General features: G+C 36.1%; 1 protein-coding gene across 1 annotated transcript; it reads right to left on the bottom strand.

The window, feature by feature from the left end:
• Nucleotides 1–6519: 6519 nt before the first annotated feature.
• Nucleotides 6520–12050, bottom strand: LOC133854168 (endoglucanase 6). Its single transcript, XM_062290239.1, has 9 exons — nt 11527–12050; nt 11221–11433; nt 10721–10921; nt 9445–9534; nt 9178–9342; nt 8082–8366; nt 7623–7971; nt 7468–7536; nt 6520–7287 (listed from the first exon to the last, which is right to left on the bottom strand). Exons 1-9 carry the CDS (start codon nt 11734–11736, stop codon nt 6989–6991), a joined length of 1881 nt encoding a protein of 626 aa, XP_062146223.1. The 5' UTR covers nt 11737–12050; the 3' UTR covers nt 6520–6988.
• Between the last annotated feature and the right edge of the window lie 4311 nt (nt 12051–16361).

Here is a 16361-nt window from a genome sequence, read left to right as displayed (position 1 = left end):
CATTTTTTTTCTCAGGACATGTGTTTTTACAATTAAGTTTGGGGGTATGATATGCCCCACATCTGCTCATTCAGGTATTCCTATTTTCTCACCATTATGTTCAGTTCTATACACACATTGGGGACAACGTGTGATTCAAATTTGGGGGTATGGAAGAGCGAGACACTGTCCAATGTTTTGCTATGTTATTCTTTAGTATGCTGTTGATTTTGAATTCTGATTCGTATTTCATCGGTGAGCTTAACATGATGAACACATGATCACTTGACTATGGAATTAAGAAGTTTTGTTATTTTCTTTGGCAGCATGAGATTTTATGTGTTTCAATTTTATTCTCACAAGCACACTAGCACGTAGTTTGTGGGGTTTGAAATTTGAAATTAGTTATGTCTGTTTTCAATTTCTTGGATGCAACTGGGTAACTTATTAGAGGAATAACCTTGGCATAAAAAAAGAAAAAGAAAAAAAAGAATAATATTGATCACTTTGAGCTTTTCACTGAGTAACCGGATCTCTTGCATCATTAAGCTTTGAGTATTCGCGTCAAAAGGTGGAAGTTTACTTTGATTAATAAAATGGCTAAGTTTAGCTTCGTAGCCTTTTTGACTCGAGTTAGTAAGTCTTAAAGGTGTTTTACACCTAGTGTCCTACAACCATCTGGTTTGGGAGTCATTGACCTAACACTCGTTACATGGGTCAATTAGAAAGCTTAAGAGAGCTAAACATTGCACAGCCTGCATATATATATATATATATATATATATATAATAATAATAATAATAATAAAAATAAATATATATGCCTTGGTTGTTTTGTCTAATGGGGAGTCCAGCGAATTTTGAGTGTTGAACCATTCATGATTGAGATTAGTTTTTGAAACCCCATGACTATGTGTTAAGTTCACTTTATACTAATTGAACCTTGTGATATCTCATAATGCCATGTTGTAGCTTAATTTTGAAATTCTCTGAAATTGTGAAGATGGGGTTTATTTTGTTAAGCTTGCCAATGAATGAGAACCATTATTTTTATGATGCTGCATTCTTAGGAATAACATGGTAGAAGCAATGTTTGTGGGTATCATTACTGGCAAACCCTTACGAGACTTCACTCGTCCACTTGGGAGTCCTAGGGGTGTAAAAGGCTTATTGCATACGCTAAATGCAATTGTACATCCCACGAAAGAAGGATTTATCTTTTAAGTTTTCCTTTTATTTTCATTTTTGTACTGCTAAGGGACTAATAGTATGTAAGTTTGGGGGTGTGATAAGTATTGAATGTGACACATTTAATCCCCTTAATTTACATATATTAAGCTCTTAGTTTGATATAGTTTAATGTTTTGTATTGTTTTAGTGTTTTCTTGTATTTTACAGGTTTTTGAAGAAAATCCGTTAATTCCAAGAAATTAATGAAGTCAAATCCATCAATTCCAAGATAATAATGAAGTTGGCCAACTCACTTTTGGAAAGAATCAAAAAGCCAAATCAAATTTGACTTTAAGAAAAAGGGAAGCCGGCCAAATCTTTTATTTTGCAAAGAATCCAGAATGAGAACTTTTCATTGTTTTGATCATAACTCTCTGCTCAGGAATCGGATTGCGATTAAATTTGTGGCGTTAGAAAGCTAACAAAATATGAAACAATTATGTCAGAAATAGATTTTTCTTAATTTGGACTTCCGCTTGGCCAAAATCGCCTCGCAATAAATGACCGCAAATCTGGACGATTCTATTTCGATTTCTACCATGATTACTTCCTAAATTGACCCAAGAGGCGATTTTCTAGAATTTCAATGGTTCTAGGGCTTGTTTGCTCCCTATAAATAGACCCCTAAATTTCAAGAGAAAGGGGTCTTGGGGTGTGCAGAGCTGGGCCTAAGTGCTCGTGCTCGTAGATAGAAAATTCTTCTTGGAGGCCTGACAAGTTGAAAATGAGAATACCATGGCAGGAGGCCATCTCAGCACCACGATGAGCGGTTAAATTTCTAATAGGGTGTTGATGTATCCCTTTCAAGTAACGATGGTTTGATTGTATTTTAGTTTGGATTTTATATATGCATGATGGTTGTATAACTGTGAGAATTGATCTTAGTATCTATACTCAATCATTATGAAATTTTTATCTTGTCTTAGAAAGTTTTTTGTATTGATTGAACTCAATCCTTCATATTTTCTGTGATTATGTGAAAGATTGTTATACAACGGTTTTCATTGACATATGATCAAGAGGGTTAGATAGGTCATACCTTAGGGAAGACGGATTGTACTACACCCTAGCTTAGTGTAATTTAGGTAGACAGTCTGTGCCAACCGAAGATGGGTTATGCTATTCCATTGATTGTGTGTAAATCCTATTAAAGACATAGCTAGTCCATACATAGGGAAGACAGGTCGTACCGCATCTTAGTGGTAGGTGGACAGTCCGTGCCAACCAAAGATGGATTATGCTTATTCTTTAGAGGTACTTTCTTGACTACTCGAGTGAAACGTGCCCTATATCATGCATTATACAAATTTCCCTTGTTAATTTATTATTAACCATTGTTATGCGGTGAGTGGTGAAATCAACTCCCTATTCTTTATCTCATCAAGATTCTTTTTAATTTTATGTTTCTTTTACTTTTATATTTATTTTTAGAAAACTCAAATCAAAAACCTTTTTAATTAAGTTATATTTAATTTTGAAAGCTTGATAACCATACCCCCGCAATCCTTGAGGTTCGACACCCTCTCTATAGCCTTATCATATAAGGATTCGTCCTATTGCGAGTGGTTTATTTATTATTGATATATTTTGGTAACAAAAGACAGCAATCATCTCTCTCATTAGAATTTCCAGAAAGTAAAAGTCAAAGAGAAAAAATGTACCTTAGGGGAGCTTTGGATAGTGCATAATTTTTCATCGCATGAGAAAAGCAACTATCTAGCATTAAGATGCAGAGGAAAACTTAGCAAATATCAGACATAAACTCTCAATCATATCTAAGCATATTAAATTAATACACAATGAACTGAGATATCAGGCAAAAACACATACAATATCTGAAAAGCTATATAAAAATAAAATTCTGCATCTTCTCCCCCAATTTTTTTTTTTTTTTGTTGAAAACAATAAAATAGAAAAACAACAAGGACATGCTTATGGAAAAGGAAATAACATCTAGTCCCAGCATGTAAGGTAAAATCAAACATGTTCTCAGGGAGAGAGGTTTAGAAATACCAAGACAGAAAAGCAGCCGCCCGACGTGCTTTAACTGTTATCCCCAAAAAAATATCTACAGAAGTTTCTCAAGACAGCAAGACAAAATATGGGGATAGAATAAATGGTTCCTCAAATAGAATGCAAGGCACGAATAGGATATGACATGATAAACTATGCAAAGCAAAACATACCTGACTTACTCTAGGATTTATGAACCAAAATCCTAGGCATGGTAAGACTTCACCTCTACTAGGTGAGTCCACTCCCCCTCAAGGGGTGAATGGTCTCATTATTCCTAACCCATACCTGCTTGACTCGTGGTGGTGGTACAGGTCTTGTTCGTGTTGTTCATTCTTCTTAGCATACATTGCGTTAGGCTCAGCAACTCTTTATAGTCATGGTTGCTAATGGGCTTCTGCGGCTTTCTCTTGTAGCGCTTTGATTTGTTCTTCTTTGATTTGCCACTCTGATTAGTAGGAATCGACTTTAGTTGTCGCTGCTAATGCCGTGGAGCTTGGAATGCAGTCAAAGGTAGAGTGCCTGATGTAGCTCTTGTTGGCAGCTCCTTTTGAACCTTCGACTTCTGAGCCTGAAGATGTGGACATTTTGGCCGGATGTGACCAGTGATGCCGCAGTGATGACATGTAGGAAGGCTTCTTTGTTGGAATGCTGCTTGACTTTCTCTGCAAAAATATGGTTAGCATTCTTACAAACAATATTGCCCTTATCTTTTATATGTCTCCTATGTGGAGAGACATATTTTGATGAGGAAGAATCTTCAACTTCACTTTTCCTCATAGCATTCTACTTAATCCAAGGCTTATGGGATTTCAATAGATAACAATTTGGCATAATATGACCAATCTTCCCACAATTATGACATTTAGGAATAAACTTACATTGTATTCATGATTCCTTGGAGTTAGACATCACATGATTAGTTAAGTAAGAATTATTTAAACAAGCTGTATCTTCTATCACAAGCTTAATATCAATAGAATCTAATTCAGAATCAGAAGCATGTGAAGTAGAAGTACTTAAATTATTAACAATTAAATCAGGCTTGTTAGAAATATCTGTATGAATACAAAACATGCTTTTCAAATTATTACTAGAGAATTTTTTTCAAGAGATCCTCTGATTCTTTTAATTTATTCTCTAGTGCATCAATAGTATCAAAAAACATGGTATTCTTAGATTTCAAAGAGTCAATCAAAACATGTGATTCAGAAAATTGTAAAATCAAATACTCTTTTTCTTGCTTAATCTTCTTGAGTTCTTTATTGGGTTTCTTAAAGAGTTTACCTATCAAAAGGGTATCTTTAGAGAAATCATAAAAATCATCTTCAGAGAACTCAGGAAGATTTATGTTAAAAGAAGTCATGGATCACACTTAGGAAATAAATCCAAACACAAGTGTACCCGCTTTGATACCAATTGAAAATAAATATTGACTTCTAATTTAACCAAGTGTGTGTGTTTGTGTGCAACCAAAAATCTTAAATGCGGAATTTAAATAAGACGAGATATTTGTTACGAAGTGGAAACTCTATGAAGAGAAAAAACTACTCCGGGATAGCCAAACCCAGGAAATCCACTATCAGAAGACAAAGCTAGTACATAGACATTAACACTCACATACCCGATGCAGCGATCGTATCTAGCACTCTGACACGTAACCCAACGTGAACCGAACTGTTGAGCACACATCGGCAACGGCTTGAGAGTTAGCGGATCTTCGATTCTCCCTAAACACCATCTCAAAGCTAAAAGAATTCAATAACGAATTCTGTACAATTTACAAGCCTAGAGCTCCCTATTTATAGGCTTAAAGAAACCCTAAATCTACTGAAAAACAGACTCTGGCTGTCGAGCGTCCGGACGGTCTTCTACGATATCCTTTCAGAAATAGCGCAATTCTATCTTTATCAGGTCCACGTCTGGACGGCTTGACTGAGCGTCCGAACGGTCTTCGCTATAACTCCTTGTAGCGTTCAAACGGAACATTGGAATATTCTAAAATGCTGGACAGTGTTCGGACGTGTTGCCACGTTGTCTGGACGGCTTGCAGAGACTTTCCAATTAGTGTCGACTTCTGAAATCCAACTTCGTGTTGAACAATGATTGACCTAGCGTTCGGACGGTGTTGCTCTGACGTCCCGACGTCTTCATCATTATTTGTAGGACACTGCGGGGCGTCCGGACGCCTTTAAAGGCTCGTCCGGACGGTTGCACAGAAACCGGTTGATTTGACTTAGAATTTTGCAAGGAATCTTCATAGACATCTTCTAGAAACTTTTGATCAGTCACAAGCTTTGATTTGAACATTGTCTGAATACATGAAGATTTTGAATAAACACCGATTATCCTGTTAAAAATGAAACCATTACATAAAGTGTTTTTGTCATCCAGAATGTAACCAACATAAAATACTAACACAATGTCTTGACCAGTTTGTCATGTGGGTCCACTGTAGCTGATGGGAAAAAAGGCAAAGAAATATTATGAAGAACGGTTTGCCAAACAACTCTTGAATTTTCGAACTAATCCATTCTCTTAAGGTTTCCGGGGTTAAAAATAGGCTAAGGGTTGAGTTTTATTTGTTGAGCTGTGGACTCACACATTCACTTGTAAAATTATGTAATTTTACGGATGTCGTCAAAGACCCGTATGCGGGTGCAGCGGGTCTATATTACTATTCATGAAGTTGGTAGAAGGCCAAAACTTTTGATGAGTTGCTTGTTGTCCATGTAGTCGTAGTATAGATGCCTTAAGAACCACTTTTGAAATGTACAAAGACAATTGTAGTGCAAGGTTATGTAATGACATTAAGTTTTATGTATATAATGTTATTTCGGTTAGCACTTTAGCGTATCATATCAGTTGTGAAAGTGAGTTTGTAGTTTAAAAAAGAAAAAGAAAATTTTTACTTGGAATCTTCCGCTATAAGTGTAAAGAAAAGTAGTAGCACCACATGGAATAGAAATTACTCTGCTACATGACTTATATAAAAGTCGAGGCGCTACAACAGGTGGACAATAGAAAGTAATCAGCGAGTTTGGAATGTTATTGATAGACTCTTAATGGTCTTTGATGTTAGTGATTCGCCCCAGAGATGAAGGCATCCAAGATTAATACCTTATTCTGAAAGTTGGCTTGTTGTATTGTTGCTGAACAAGCAATTATTTCGAATCATGGCAGCAGCAACATCTATGTGTCACTAATACTGTATTGATAATTCATCAACTTCAGAGGAAATCTAACTAGAGTCCATACACTGAAGTCGGTAAAATTTGTTAATAAGATAAGAAGCAAATAGAGATAATGTCTTTACTCAAACTATATTCATATGGCAAACAACAAATGTTGCAAAGCTTACAACATCACAAGGAAAAAAGGTAACACCCAAGCTTCTTTGAAGTACAAAGAAAGAAAAAGACTACTGAAATATAATGTGAAGTCATTTTCTCCACTTCTCAATCCTCACTCTCTCACTGCCCCTCTCCCAAATCACTCTTATAGGTAATGAAGTGGAGGAGAAAGAGGATGAGCACTCATTTTAAATCGTCTCTTCACACCTTTCTTCCTCCAACCTTCAGCCTTATTTTTACCTACTTTCATCTAAAACCCTAACAAGATCCCAAATCAACAAGTAAAGAAGAAAAGTTTAAAACGAAAAAAGAAAAACACCTTTCTGGACTGCATTTTGTATAGCTGCACAATTCTTAAATTACAACCCCAGAAACTATGTGAATCTCCTTTGTGTAACTTGGTTTCTTCCTTTCTTATGCCAAAGTGTAGCTTGAGACCGAGACGTCTGCCGGTGAAGCAGAATGGATGTAGACAAACTCAAGACTCTTTCCAGCAGGTAAGGAGTTGAGCCATGATGGAAAAGCATATGAATCACCGGACTTTGTGAGGCCCCACAAAGGACCATAGAGCTTTGATACTGAAAGATTGAGATACTTCAGAGTCTTAGCAGACTTGTTAGTCACAATTGTGGAATATCTGTAGTAAGTTTTTCCCTTGTCATTCCATGAAGATGTCAACTTCTGTTCTATGGCAATTGGGACAGAAGAAGATGCTGCAAAACATGATTCTCTGTTAAGACTTTTCTTTTCAAATGTCCATTTTAACAAGAAATAAAGGTTGCCTCAAAAACAATTTTGGTAAAGTGAATGTCTAATAGGTGGGATAGTGAGCTTCCTTGAGCTGCAAATTATGTAGAGATTTATACATCCAAAAGACGGGCGCGATTGGATACCTGGAGTAGTTTTGGGTTGAGAAGCAGGACTTGGTTGGGTAACAACGGATTTAGGTGCTGCAGGAATCACTGAAAGAAAAGTTTGTCCATCAGAAATCATTATTAAGTGCTCATGATAATTAAGTCAATGGGATTAAGGTGAGAAATTTAATTACCTGGAAGGAGCTGGTTATACCCGCTGTGACCACCGCTTAATCGTGCCAACAAACCAAAAAGAGGAGCGTTGTTGTAGGTAGCAGGCTCAGTTTGCTCATAATTGTCTCTTTGATCAGCAAAGTTGTCATAGGCATCAGGTCCACCAACAACCGCGCCTACAAGGACATTGGGATCACTTGATTTACTGCTGAACCAAGTGGCATAACCCCCTCGGCAGCTGACAAATGAATTGTCAACCTTAATGGAAACAATCGAGGAAGCCCTGTGGTGAACTTGTCGTGGGAAGTTGTTACCATATCCCACCATGTAACTTGTGGCTCTTGGATTGTCCCCAAGAAGATAGTCAACCTGGCAGTTTCAACATAAATTATAGGCTTTCTCATATCATACGCTAAGTTCGTTGTAGCATTTGCATTAGAACCACTGCCTCAAACGAGACACAGAAATGATTGCATTACCTGTGATTTGGCAAAGGAGAGAAGCTCTGATGGGGAGACATTGCCAGAAGCACAGTTGACAGATTTTCCGGCAGAAGCAAGATAGTCAGAGTAGACTGTGGCGAGGAAGGAGGCACTTGTCACAAACTGCATGTTGTTCCACCTCTGGCGGAAGATAAGGCCACCAGGAGTCTTCTGAATATTACGGGTGCCCTTTCCAATGCAAGAGCACATGAAGTATTCTGCCTTCTGCTGGTACCTCTCAAACACTGGTGCATACCGACCAGCTTTCCCTTGCATCAAGAACTGCAACAAAAACAGTTGCAACGTACCAATTAGTTTGTCTCCCCACTCAACAACTTCACACAACTTCTCAATTTGCTAAAAATGGAGTCTATAACCATAACAAGTTAACCACTGGAAAAAGTGTTCTAATGAGATAAAGGTAAAAACAAGTTGTGTTTTGTATTTTGAGTTGATTGTTAATGTGTTTTTCTTTTTCTTTTTTGTCATTTGAGAACAAAAAACAAACATAGCGCTAAGAGGACTTTACTAATGCACATTGTGTGACATCTCAAATATAACGGGTTAGTTTGGCAAACCACTCAAACTCTCCCTCTATTTTTTTTCACTTCTCCAAAAAAAAAACATTATAACTTTTTTACACTTTTTATATCACATAAATTATTTTTTTATTATTATTCAAATAAAAAAAAACCCACTACAAAACAAAACTTTTTCACTTTTCTATAAAATATTCATAAATTTTAAATCACATCAATCACTTCTTACTATACAACACACAAATATTTTACAACACAATTATTTACCAAACAAGCCCAACGGTCTCGTTCGACAACGTTTTTACTGCAGCTTTTTACTTTTTAGCAAAACAGCAAAAGTATTAACAAATACCCGCAAACTACAAAATAATACACGCAAAACATTCAAAAACTACTTGCTTTTTCATCTTTATATCATATCAAAATAATTTAGAAAACACCATTCAAAAAGCGTTATAAAACGAGGTAGAAATTCCATAATGTAACATACTGTACGTAAAAGCAAAAATGAGCAAGTAAAAGTAGAGTTTGAAGGAGCCATATATAGCCATTACCTTGGCAACAAGTGTCTGGACCCCAGCATACTTGACATCCCAACCAAACTCAGTCATGCCCCATCCGGTCCCCCCAAGGGAGTCACCATTGTTGCCGAGGTAGTTCAGGTAGTACTGGTTGTTAGTAGCCTGGTACAACCATGCAGCAGCCCAAAGCAGCTCGTCCTATAACACAACACCCATTTCATAAAATCAAACGCTGAAATACACACAACTCTACTATTACACTGTAGCTAAAGATCGAGATCGAGAGTTATGTCAACGTACATTGTAGCCACTGACAGATCGGTAGTACTTCTGGGCCACGTTAATACTGCTGTCATATTTTCCCCTGTATTTGTCCGCAAAATCGAACAGCTGAAAACCCAAAAAATAAATTAATTAATTAATTAATTAATTTTTTTTTTATAAAAAAAGAAAAAAAAAAAAAAAAAAAAAAAAAAAAAGGTATTTAGGAAAGTGCACATGTAATATGACAAAAGGTTGAAGGGTAGATTGGGGAATAGGAACGCGTGTGCACCGACAGTGTACACGTGACAAGACAATTTACTTTCGCGCTTTCCTTATTACGTATGGACGGTTGAGATCTGAGAGTACGAGAGAGATCCGTACGGTGAAGCAGACACGGACCGTGATAGACGGGAAAAAAGTGTCCCCCCACGATCCAAATTGTGCGCCGAAATTTTTGTCCCCACTATTAATTGCAAAACGACGTAGCTTCGGGTGGGTCCAGTTTCTCTCCTTAAATAATTCATTCTTATTTTTAGGCCTCTTCAAGGGTCACTCCTTTTGGGACAACTAACCCATAGAGCCCGCTTTACTTCTCACTTGTACTAATTTTATTTCACCTTTTCTTTTTTCCCCCAAAATAAATATTTATTTATTTCACTTTTCACAAGTTGTATAAAAAAGAAGGGTATCAAAGAATAGTCACGAACACGTAACGAATATGAATATTTTTTGCAATTTCCTTTTGCCGTCCATTTGAAAGGTCACGTACTATTCATGATGTACGATGAAAGCAAAAATATCCGATCCAAAATCTTGCTTAAATTCATAGCCTTAAATATACCCATAATAATCGTTATATTATATGAGAAAATATATACTATATAATATGTAGAAAATTAAGATAAATTTAATTATTTAATAACATGTGAATAATTAATTTTGAATTTTAATTTAAAACTGGGGAGAGTGTCAGAATGTGCCATAAATGCTGCGGTAATCGGAGCGCTGGGCAGTCTGACAGAAAGATGCTCCAGCGTAACTGCCTAATTAACTACCGGTGTCATGCTATCATGCGCTGGACCGCTGGTCAAGCAAAAAGGCTGAAACTGAACCCCGTCAGTTCAGCCGACAAGACCCCATCTGGATAACACGCGCCGCACACAGCGGGGAGTGGTCCCAGAGTCTGAACCACAGTTTCACGCAGTTTGGAAGTACGTCTAAGTTCTGTTTGTTTTTGGTGTTTAGAGAAACTACGGAAATTGAAAGCGCTTGACTGTGAAAATAAAGAAAGAGGAGAGGGATTGGTTGAAACCTGCTGGGCGTGGGTGATGAGCTTGTTGGAATAGGCGGGGTTGGAGTGGCGGAACACCACGGAGGCGGCGGCCATGGCCGCGGCGGTTTCTCCGGCGAGATCCGACCCGGGGTTGCTCGGGTCGATCTTGTAGGCTCGGCGGTCGGTGGTCATGTCCTCCGGCCTTTGCCAGCAGTAGTGGTCACTGTTCCCGTCTCCCACCTAATCAATCAGAATCCACATGTCAAACCGTCAATAAAATTTTAAAAAAAAATTAAAAAAAAAATAAAATGAAAATCAATCTCAGCAAATGGGTTGGAAGTTCAATCTGTGAACAAGTCACTGTTCCCATCACTAAATTTTGGACACATTTTTTACAATGATAAATCGTTAGTTACGTTCCCATTGACTGAAGGGGTAAGATTGACCGTTGGAAAGAGAATAAACAATGTTTGGTAAAGTTGGGGGGGTGAAGAAGAAAGAGAGGGAAAAAGTTTTTGGAGTTGAAAAGTGAAAGGTACCTCTCCATAGAGGACATCAGGTTCCGGGTGAGCTTTAATGAGGTAGTCAGTGCCCCATTTGACAGCATCCATGGCATGACCAAGCTCACCGCCGGCGGCAATTTGCTTCCCATACTCGATTATGCTCCATGACATCATTGTTATGGTGAATGCCATGGGCAGCCCAAACTTCACATTGTCCCCTGCATCATAATACCCTCCCACCAGATCCACCTGCATATTTTCAAACATATTACAACAAATTATGAATCCATATTTTCAAAAAACCATATATTGAACGAGTGTAAATGAGAGAAAAGAAGTTACCCCACTAGTCTTGCCATCATGCAAACCAGAATCAGCTCTCCATGTGACTCTTTGGTTGTGGGGAAGGAAACCAGATCTCTGAGCTTCAAAGAAGAGAATGCTTTTGCTTAGAGCTTGGCCATAGTCATGGCCAGCCAAAGCAACAGGAAGCCCAACAAGCAGAAGCAGAAGCAGAGAAGACATGGAAATGAATCTCACAGACCTCTCCATTTTGACAATACCAGAAAACAAACACAAAGGGGTTTCAGTAAAGAAATAAGTGAACCCAAATGCAGAAACACTCTGATCTGTTCTGTCTATAAACAAAAACAGAGATATAAATTACGTAATGGGATTTTCTTTTTCTTTTTCTTTTTCCAAGTTCCTAAAACAAAAAAGACAACCCTTTAACTCCAAATGTATGTGGATTAAATAGAGGGAAAAAAAAAATGGCAATGGCGGTATGATTTATCAGTTAAAATTTCTGATAAACCCACCAAGATGTAGTGGAAGAGAGAGGCTTGGAGAGAAAGTAGGGAGTAGGAGCAGAGGAGCTGAAGGGTCTATATATATATTGAGGGGGAGGAGGGAAGGGAAGCTGGGAAGGTACCAAAGTGCCCAGAGAACGGCAAAAGAGAGATAAAAAAAAATTATTATTTTCTTTATTTTCTTTCTTTCATAATATATATTTCTCTTTTGGAGGGCTAGAAACAGTTGAGAAAAGAACAGGGTCATGTCACATGTGGGTGTCTCTGGCTCTATACTGGAATAGTCGGTGCGGATTTAATGTATTTATGCAAAAAGAAAAATGAAAAAGGAAGTTACTACTGACCATAAAGCAACAAGAGAGTAAATTTAGTAACTTTAAATCATTTATAAACTTAGATTTTTCCTGTATGTTTGTTTGTTTCAAAGTATCTATATAAAAAATAAATAATAAAAATAAAAATCTGTGCTTGCTTGCTGCCCAAAAGTGTCTGCAGGTTTTCTTGGGGCCTTTGGGCATTCTATTTCTGCATTGCAGCCTGTGACTCGCATCTTTTAGAAATGGTTTGAAATCCTGTTAAAGGATTGACTTCAGAATATTTTATTATTTTTTGAGTAATAATTTCATATATATTTTTATAATATAACTATTTGGCTTAGCTTATTTTGGAGTTCACTCAAAATTTTGCGCTTCGATCCTTTCTGCTTTAAACAAACGGGAGGGGATCCGGTTAGTGTTATTTGAAAGGTAAAATTGTTCATAAAAATATAAAAGAGCAGTTTTGCCTTTCAAATGAAACTAATTGAATCCTCTCCGGTTCATTTGAACTAGAGAGTATCCTTGTCCCAAAATTTTACCCTCTACCTAGGTATCTTGTATGCTTTTAGCCCGAATTTTATTAAAAAATGGGAGTTTAGATTTGGATAAGTTTGTTAATATGGGTTTGAGGCATATTTTTATTTATTTCTCGTTTGAAAATATGTTCTGATGTAAAATAAAAATAAAAACAATTTTTTAAGTAATTTAGATTGTTTATTAATATTTTTGTTTTAAAAACACATAAGAACTACTCTCTTTTTTTATTATTTTGTGATTATGTAAAAAATTGAGCTTTTGGAATAAAATACATGAAAAAGGGGCTTAATGAAGGTCTTAGAAGAGGCAATCATTACCAAATTACTAGAAGTAAACTCAGATTGCTAGCAAAAGGTTAGTCTTGAGAAAAAAAGTTCCACCATTAAAGAGGAAAAATCAATGGTTTTTTATTTTATTATTATTAATCCCATGGTATGATTAAATTACTGAAATCCAAGTTTGTTCATCATTCTATGGATGGGAAAATGCTTGCAGCATCTGTTAGTGATAAATACAAACAGACTTCCCTCTTTGGGACCTTTCCTCCCTTTGATTGTACTATGTAACTTGTGGGGAAGTACCATTTGGTCCATTTTTTTCGAAATTTCTCGGTTCCCATCACAAGTGTACAAGCTTGTTTTACCTTTTGGACCATGTATGAATGTGAAGAGAATCGTAAAAGTTCCATGGTGCAGGGATTTTGAGAGTTATACATCTTTCACTTTAACTTTCCCTTTTCCCATTTGCTTTTTCATATCACAAAATTGAGGAGTGATTGGTGCTATTGTGCACTACTCTAAAGATATGAGATCGGGTTTATGTGGGACTTGTGTGGTAGAATTCATCACATGAAACCCACCTCATATCTCTAAAACATTGCACAACAATTACACAACTGCCATGCAAGAGTCATTTTCCTATAAAATTATGCCATGGGTTTGGTTTTATTAATTTACATATTTTGTTTTTATCTCTTTTACAAATTTAACGATGGATTTGCGCATCTCTTATATAGAGATGGACAATTTATAAGAGATGTGCAATAAAAAAAAAAAAAAAAAAAAAAAAAAAAAAAAAAAAAGCAATCACTTCTCTAAAATTATTTGTGGTGCAAGAGACTGTATGAAAGGGGGATTAGATCCGCTACAATTAGGACAGTCTGAATTTTATAAAAATTTAGGCCTTTCAAGATAGTAGATTGTGGAATTTACTTGCTTCAGATAATGTAAAATTTGGGAAGCCCAAGAGAGCAAACTGTGGAGTCGACCCATCCTAGACAATCTATTCAAGGTTAATAAGTCCTATAGTAACTCTCTCTTAAGCGGCCTAAATTCATGAGATTTTAACCTATAGGAAGAAGCCAATGCATTTTGAAACTTTGTTGACGATTTTGTTATTGTTTATTTCACAGTAGAGTAATGCTATTTTTTACACCATTTTATAATATTTATTTTACATCGACTGACGTAGCGTATTTTAAGTAATTCCACGTCATAAACTTAAAAAAATGAATAACGTCATAAGAACACTCTCATTGCACCCCCTATCTCACTGGGTTGACGTGTTAATGTACATTAGCCTTTAGATCAGTGTTTGTTTCAAAAAAAAAAAATGTTTTGAACACTGTCACGTTAGTCCAATAAGATAAAGGTAAGATAAAAATGTAATTTTAACATTTCTTTATTAAAAAAAAATTATTTAAAATATGTCACGTTTCAGTCATAAAATTAATTTGATAAATGGACCTGAAAAAACAATATTACTCTGGAAAATAAAGTTGAAGTCCCACATTTACTCACAAAAACAAGCAAGCCAGGCATTTACTCACAAAAACTTGAGAGTGCTGCACTCAATTACTGTTTGGAGGATGAAGTCTTTACTGTAATAAATTCATAAGAGTGATTAAGACTCTGAACGTGGCCAGCCATGTGCCAAGTAACATCAGAACATCAACATGTGAAGAATGTGTTGTATGATATCTTTTCAAATTGTCTGATCGAATTTGAGAGAATTTATGTAGGTGATTGTGAGAGACCACTTATGAGATTCATCTAATCGGATAAGTGGTTAGACAACCCAATTTTTATTTGGTCAGGTGTGTTTCGTAAGTGATCTCTCATAATCACTTACAAATTCGGGCAGATAATTTGAGAGAATCCTGATCCGTATGATCCTCTTTAGGCTAAAAAACCTGGATTAGAATCTTATCAAATTATTTGTTCAAATTTAAGAGAATTCGGAATAGTGATTGTAAAATACCACTTATAAGACCTACTTAGCCAAATAAAAATTGAATTGTCCAACTATTTATTCGGTCAAGTCAATCGTATAAGGGGTCTCTTCTAATTATTTATTTAAATTTTTTTAAATTTAAACAAATAATTTGAGACGGTCTGAACCGTAAAACCTTCGCTATCGGAGATTTGTATTTATTTAATGTTTCGTTTTCTTCTCTCCAATGCGCATTAATTTCTTGCTACCGACCAGAATGCTTTATTACGGTTGGATCTCAGGACCTGAGCGCCGTTCAAGTAATCAGACGCACCATAATATTTCTTATTTTCCCCATCCAACAATCACGGAGAAATTAATTATTCTGACTTGGATTTTACTGGCCGAACCCCATGTGGTCTCGCTGAGTTGTTTGCCTACTTAAAATATATCGATTTTGATTAAAACAATGAAAAAGGAAACCAAATATTTGTATTTTATTTAGAGGAAAAAAAAATTACATTCAGTTATTATAGTTACACCAATTTGTAATAAGATCTATAGAATTTAAAATGTAACATAAAACTTATGTACGTGTTAGCTACCAAAAATGACAAATAACTCGTTATCCTGAACTTTAGTTTGACAATTTTACTGGAATCGATGCTGAACCGCCCTAAATTCTCGAAGATGGTTTGGCTATTCTCTTTGGTCGATTTGAAGTGATCCGGCCGGCCACCTGATTTTTTTTTTTTTTTTTTTTTTTTTTTTAAAGTACAAAAAACTCGTGCCGTATTATTATTGTTGTTAATGTGGCATTATGACGGTTTTTGGTCAAAATGTTAAGTAAGAACTTGGGGCGGGAATGGGAGTTTTAAGTCATTTTTTTAAACTAGCTTATTGTAAATCAGTGTAACTATAAAGACCGATCTTACCCGGCAACCAAAATCCCTACCTTTTATCATAAACGTTAGTTTTCTTTCAAAAATTTCTTATTAAGACCTCTATCTAAATTAGTAATGGCATCAATTGCAGGTTGTCAGACTGGAATTAACTCCAAGATATATGGCTAAGAGTGAAACCTAAAACTCCCAACAACCAAGAAATTAATCCCTTATGATCAGGCAGTGTGCCTTCTAAAAGCCACAAAAAGTAGAAAGGGAGTTGGGGTTGTTGAGAGTTTGTCATTACCATTACAGAGCAGCCATTGAAGGAACAGATTTTTAGATTTACATTTATACGGGTTATACCTTCAACTTTAACCCGTTAATTTTATATCAAATTCGCAGATCATATTAAAAAT

The sequence above is a fragment of the Alnus glutinosa genome, chromosome 13 (genome assembly GCF_958979055.1).
Source record: "Alnus glutinosa chromosome 13, dhAlnGlut1.1, whole genome shotgun sequence".
NCBI lineage: Eukaryota > Viridiplantae > Streptophyta > Magnoliopsida > Fagales > Betulaceae > Alnus > Alnus glutinosa.
Note: the sequence above shows the minus strand (reverse complement) of the source record. Positions and strands in the feature narration are given on the sequence as shown.

Coding starts and splice junctions, on each gene's coding strand:
- LOC133854168 (XM_062290239.1), bottom strand. CDS start 11,736: ATGGAGAGGTCTGTGAGATTCATTTCCATGTCTTCTCTGCTTCTGCTT. Junction 11,434..11,526: donor ATGATGGCAAGACTAGTGGG/GTAACTTCTTTT, acceptor GAAAATATGCAG/GTGGATCTGGTGGGAGGGTA. Junction 7,972..8,081: donor TCTCCTTTGCCAAATCACAG/GTAATGCAATCA, acceptor TGAAACTGCCAG/GTTGACTATCTTCTTGGGGA.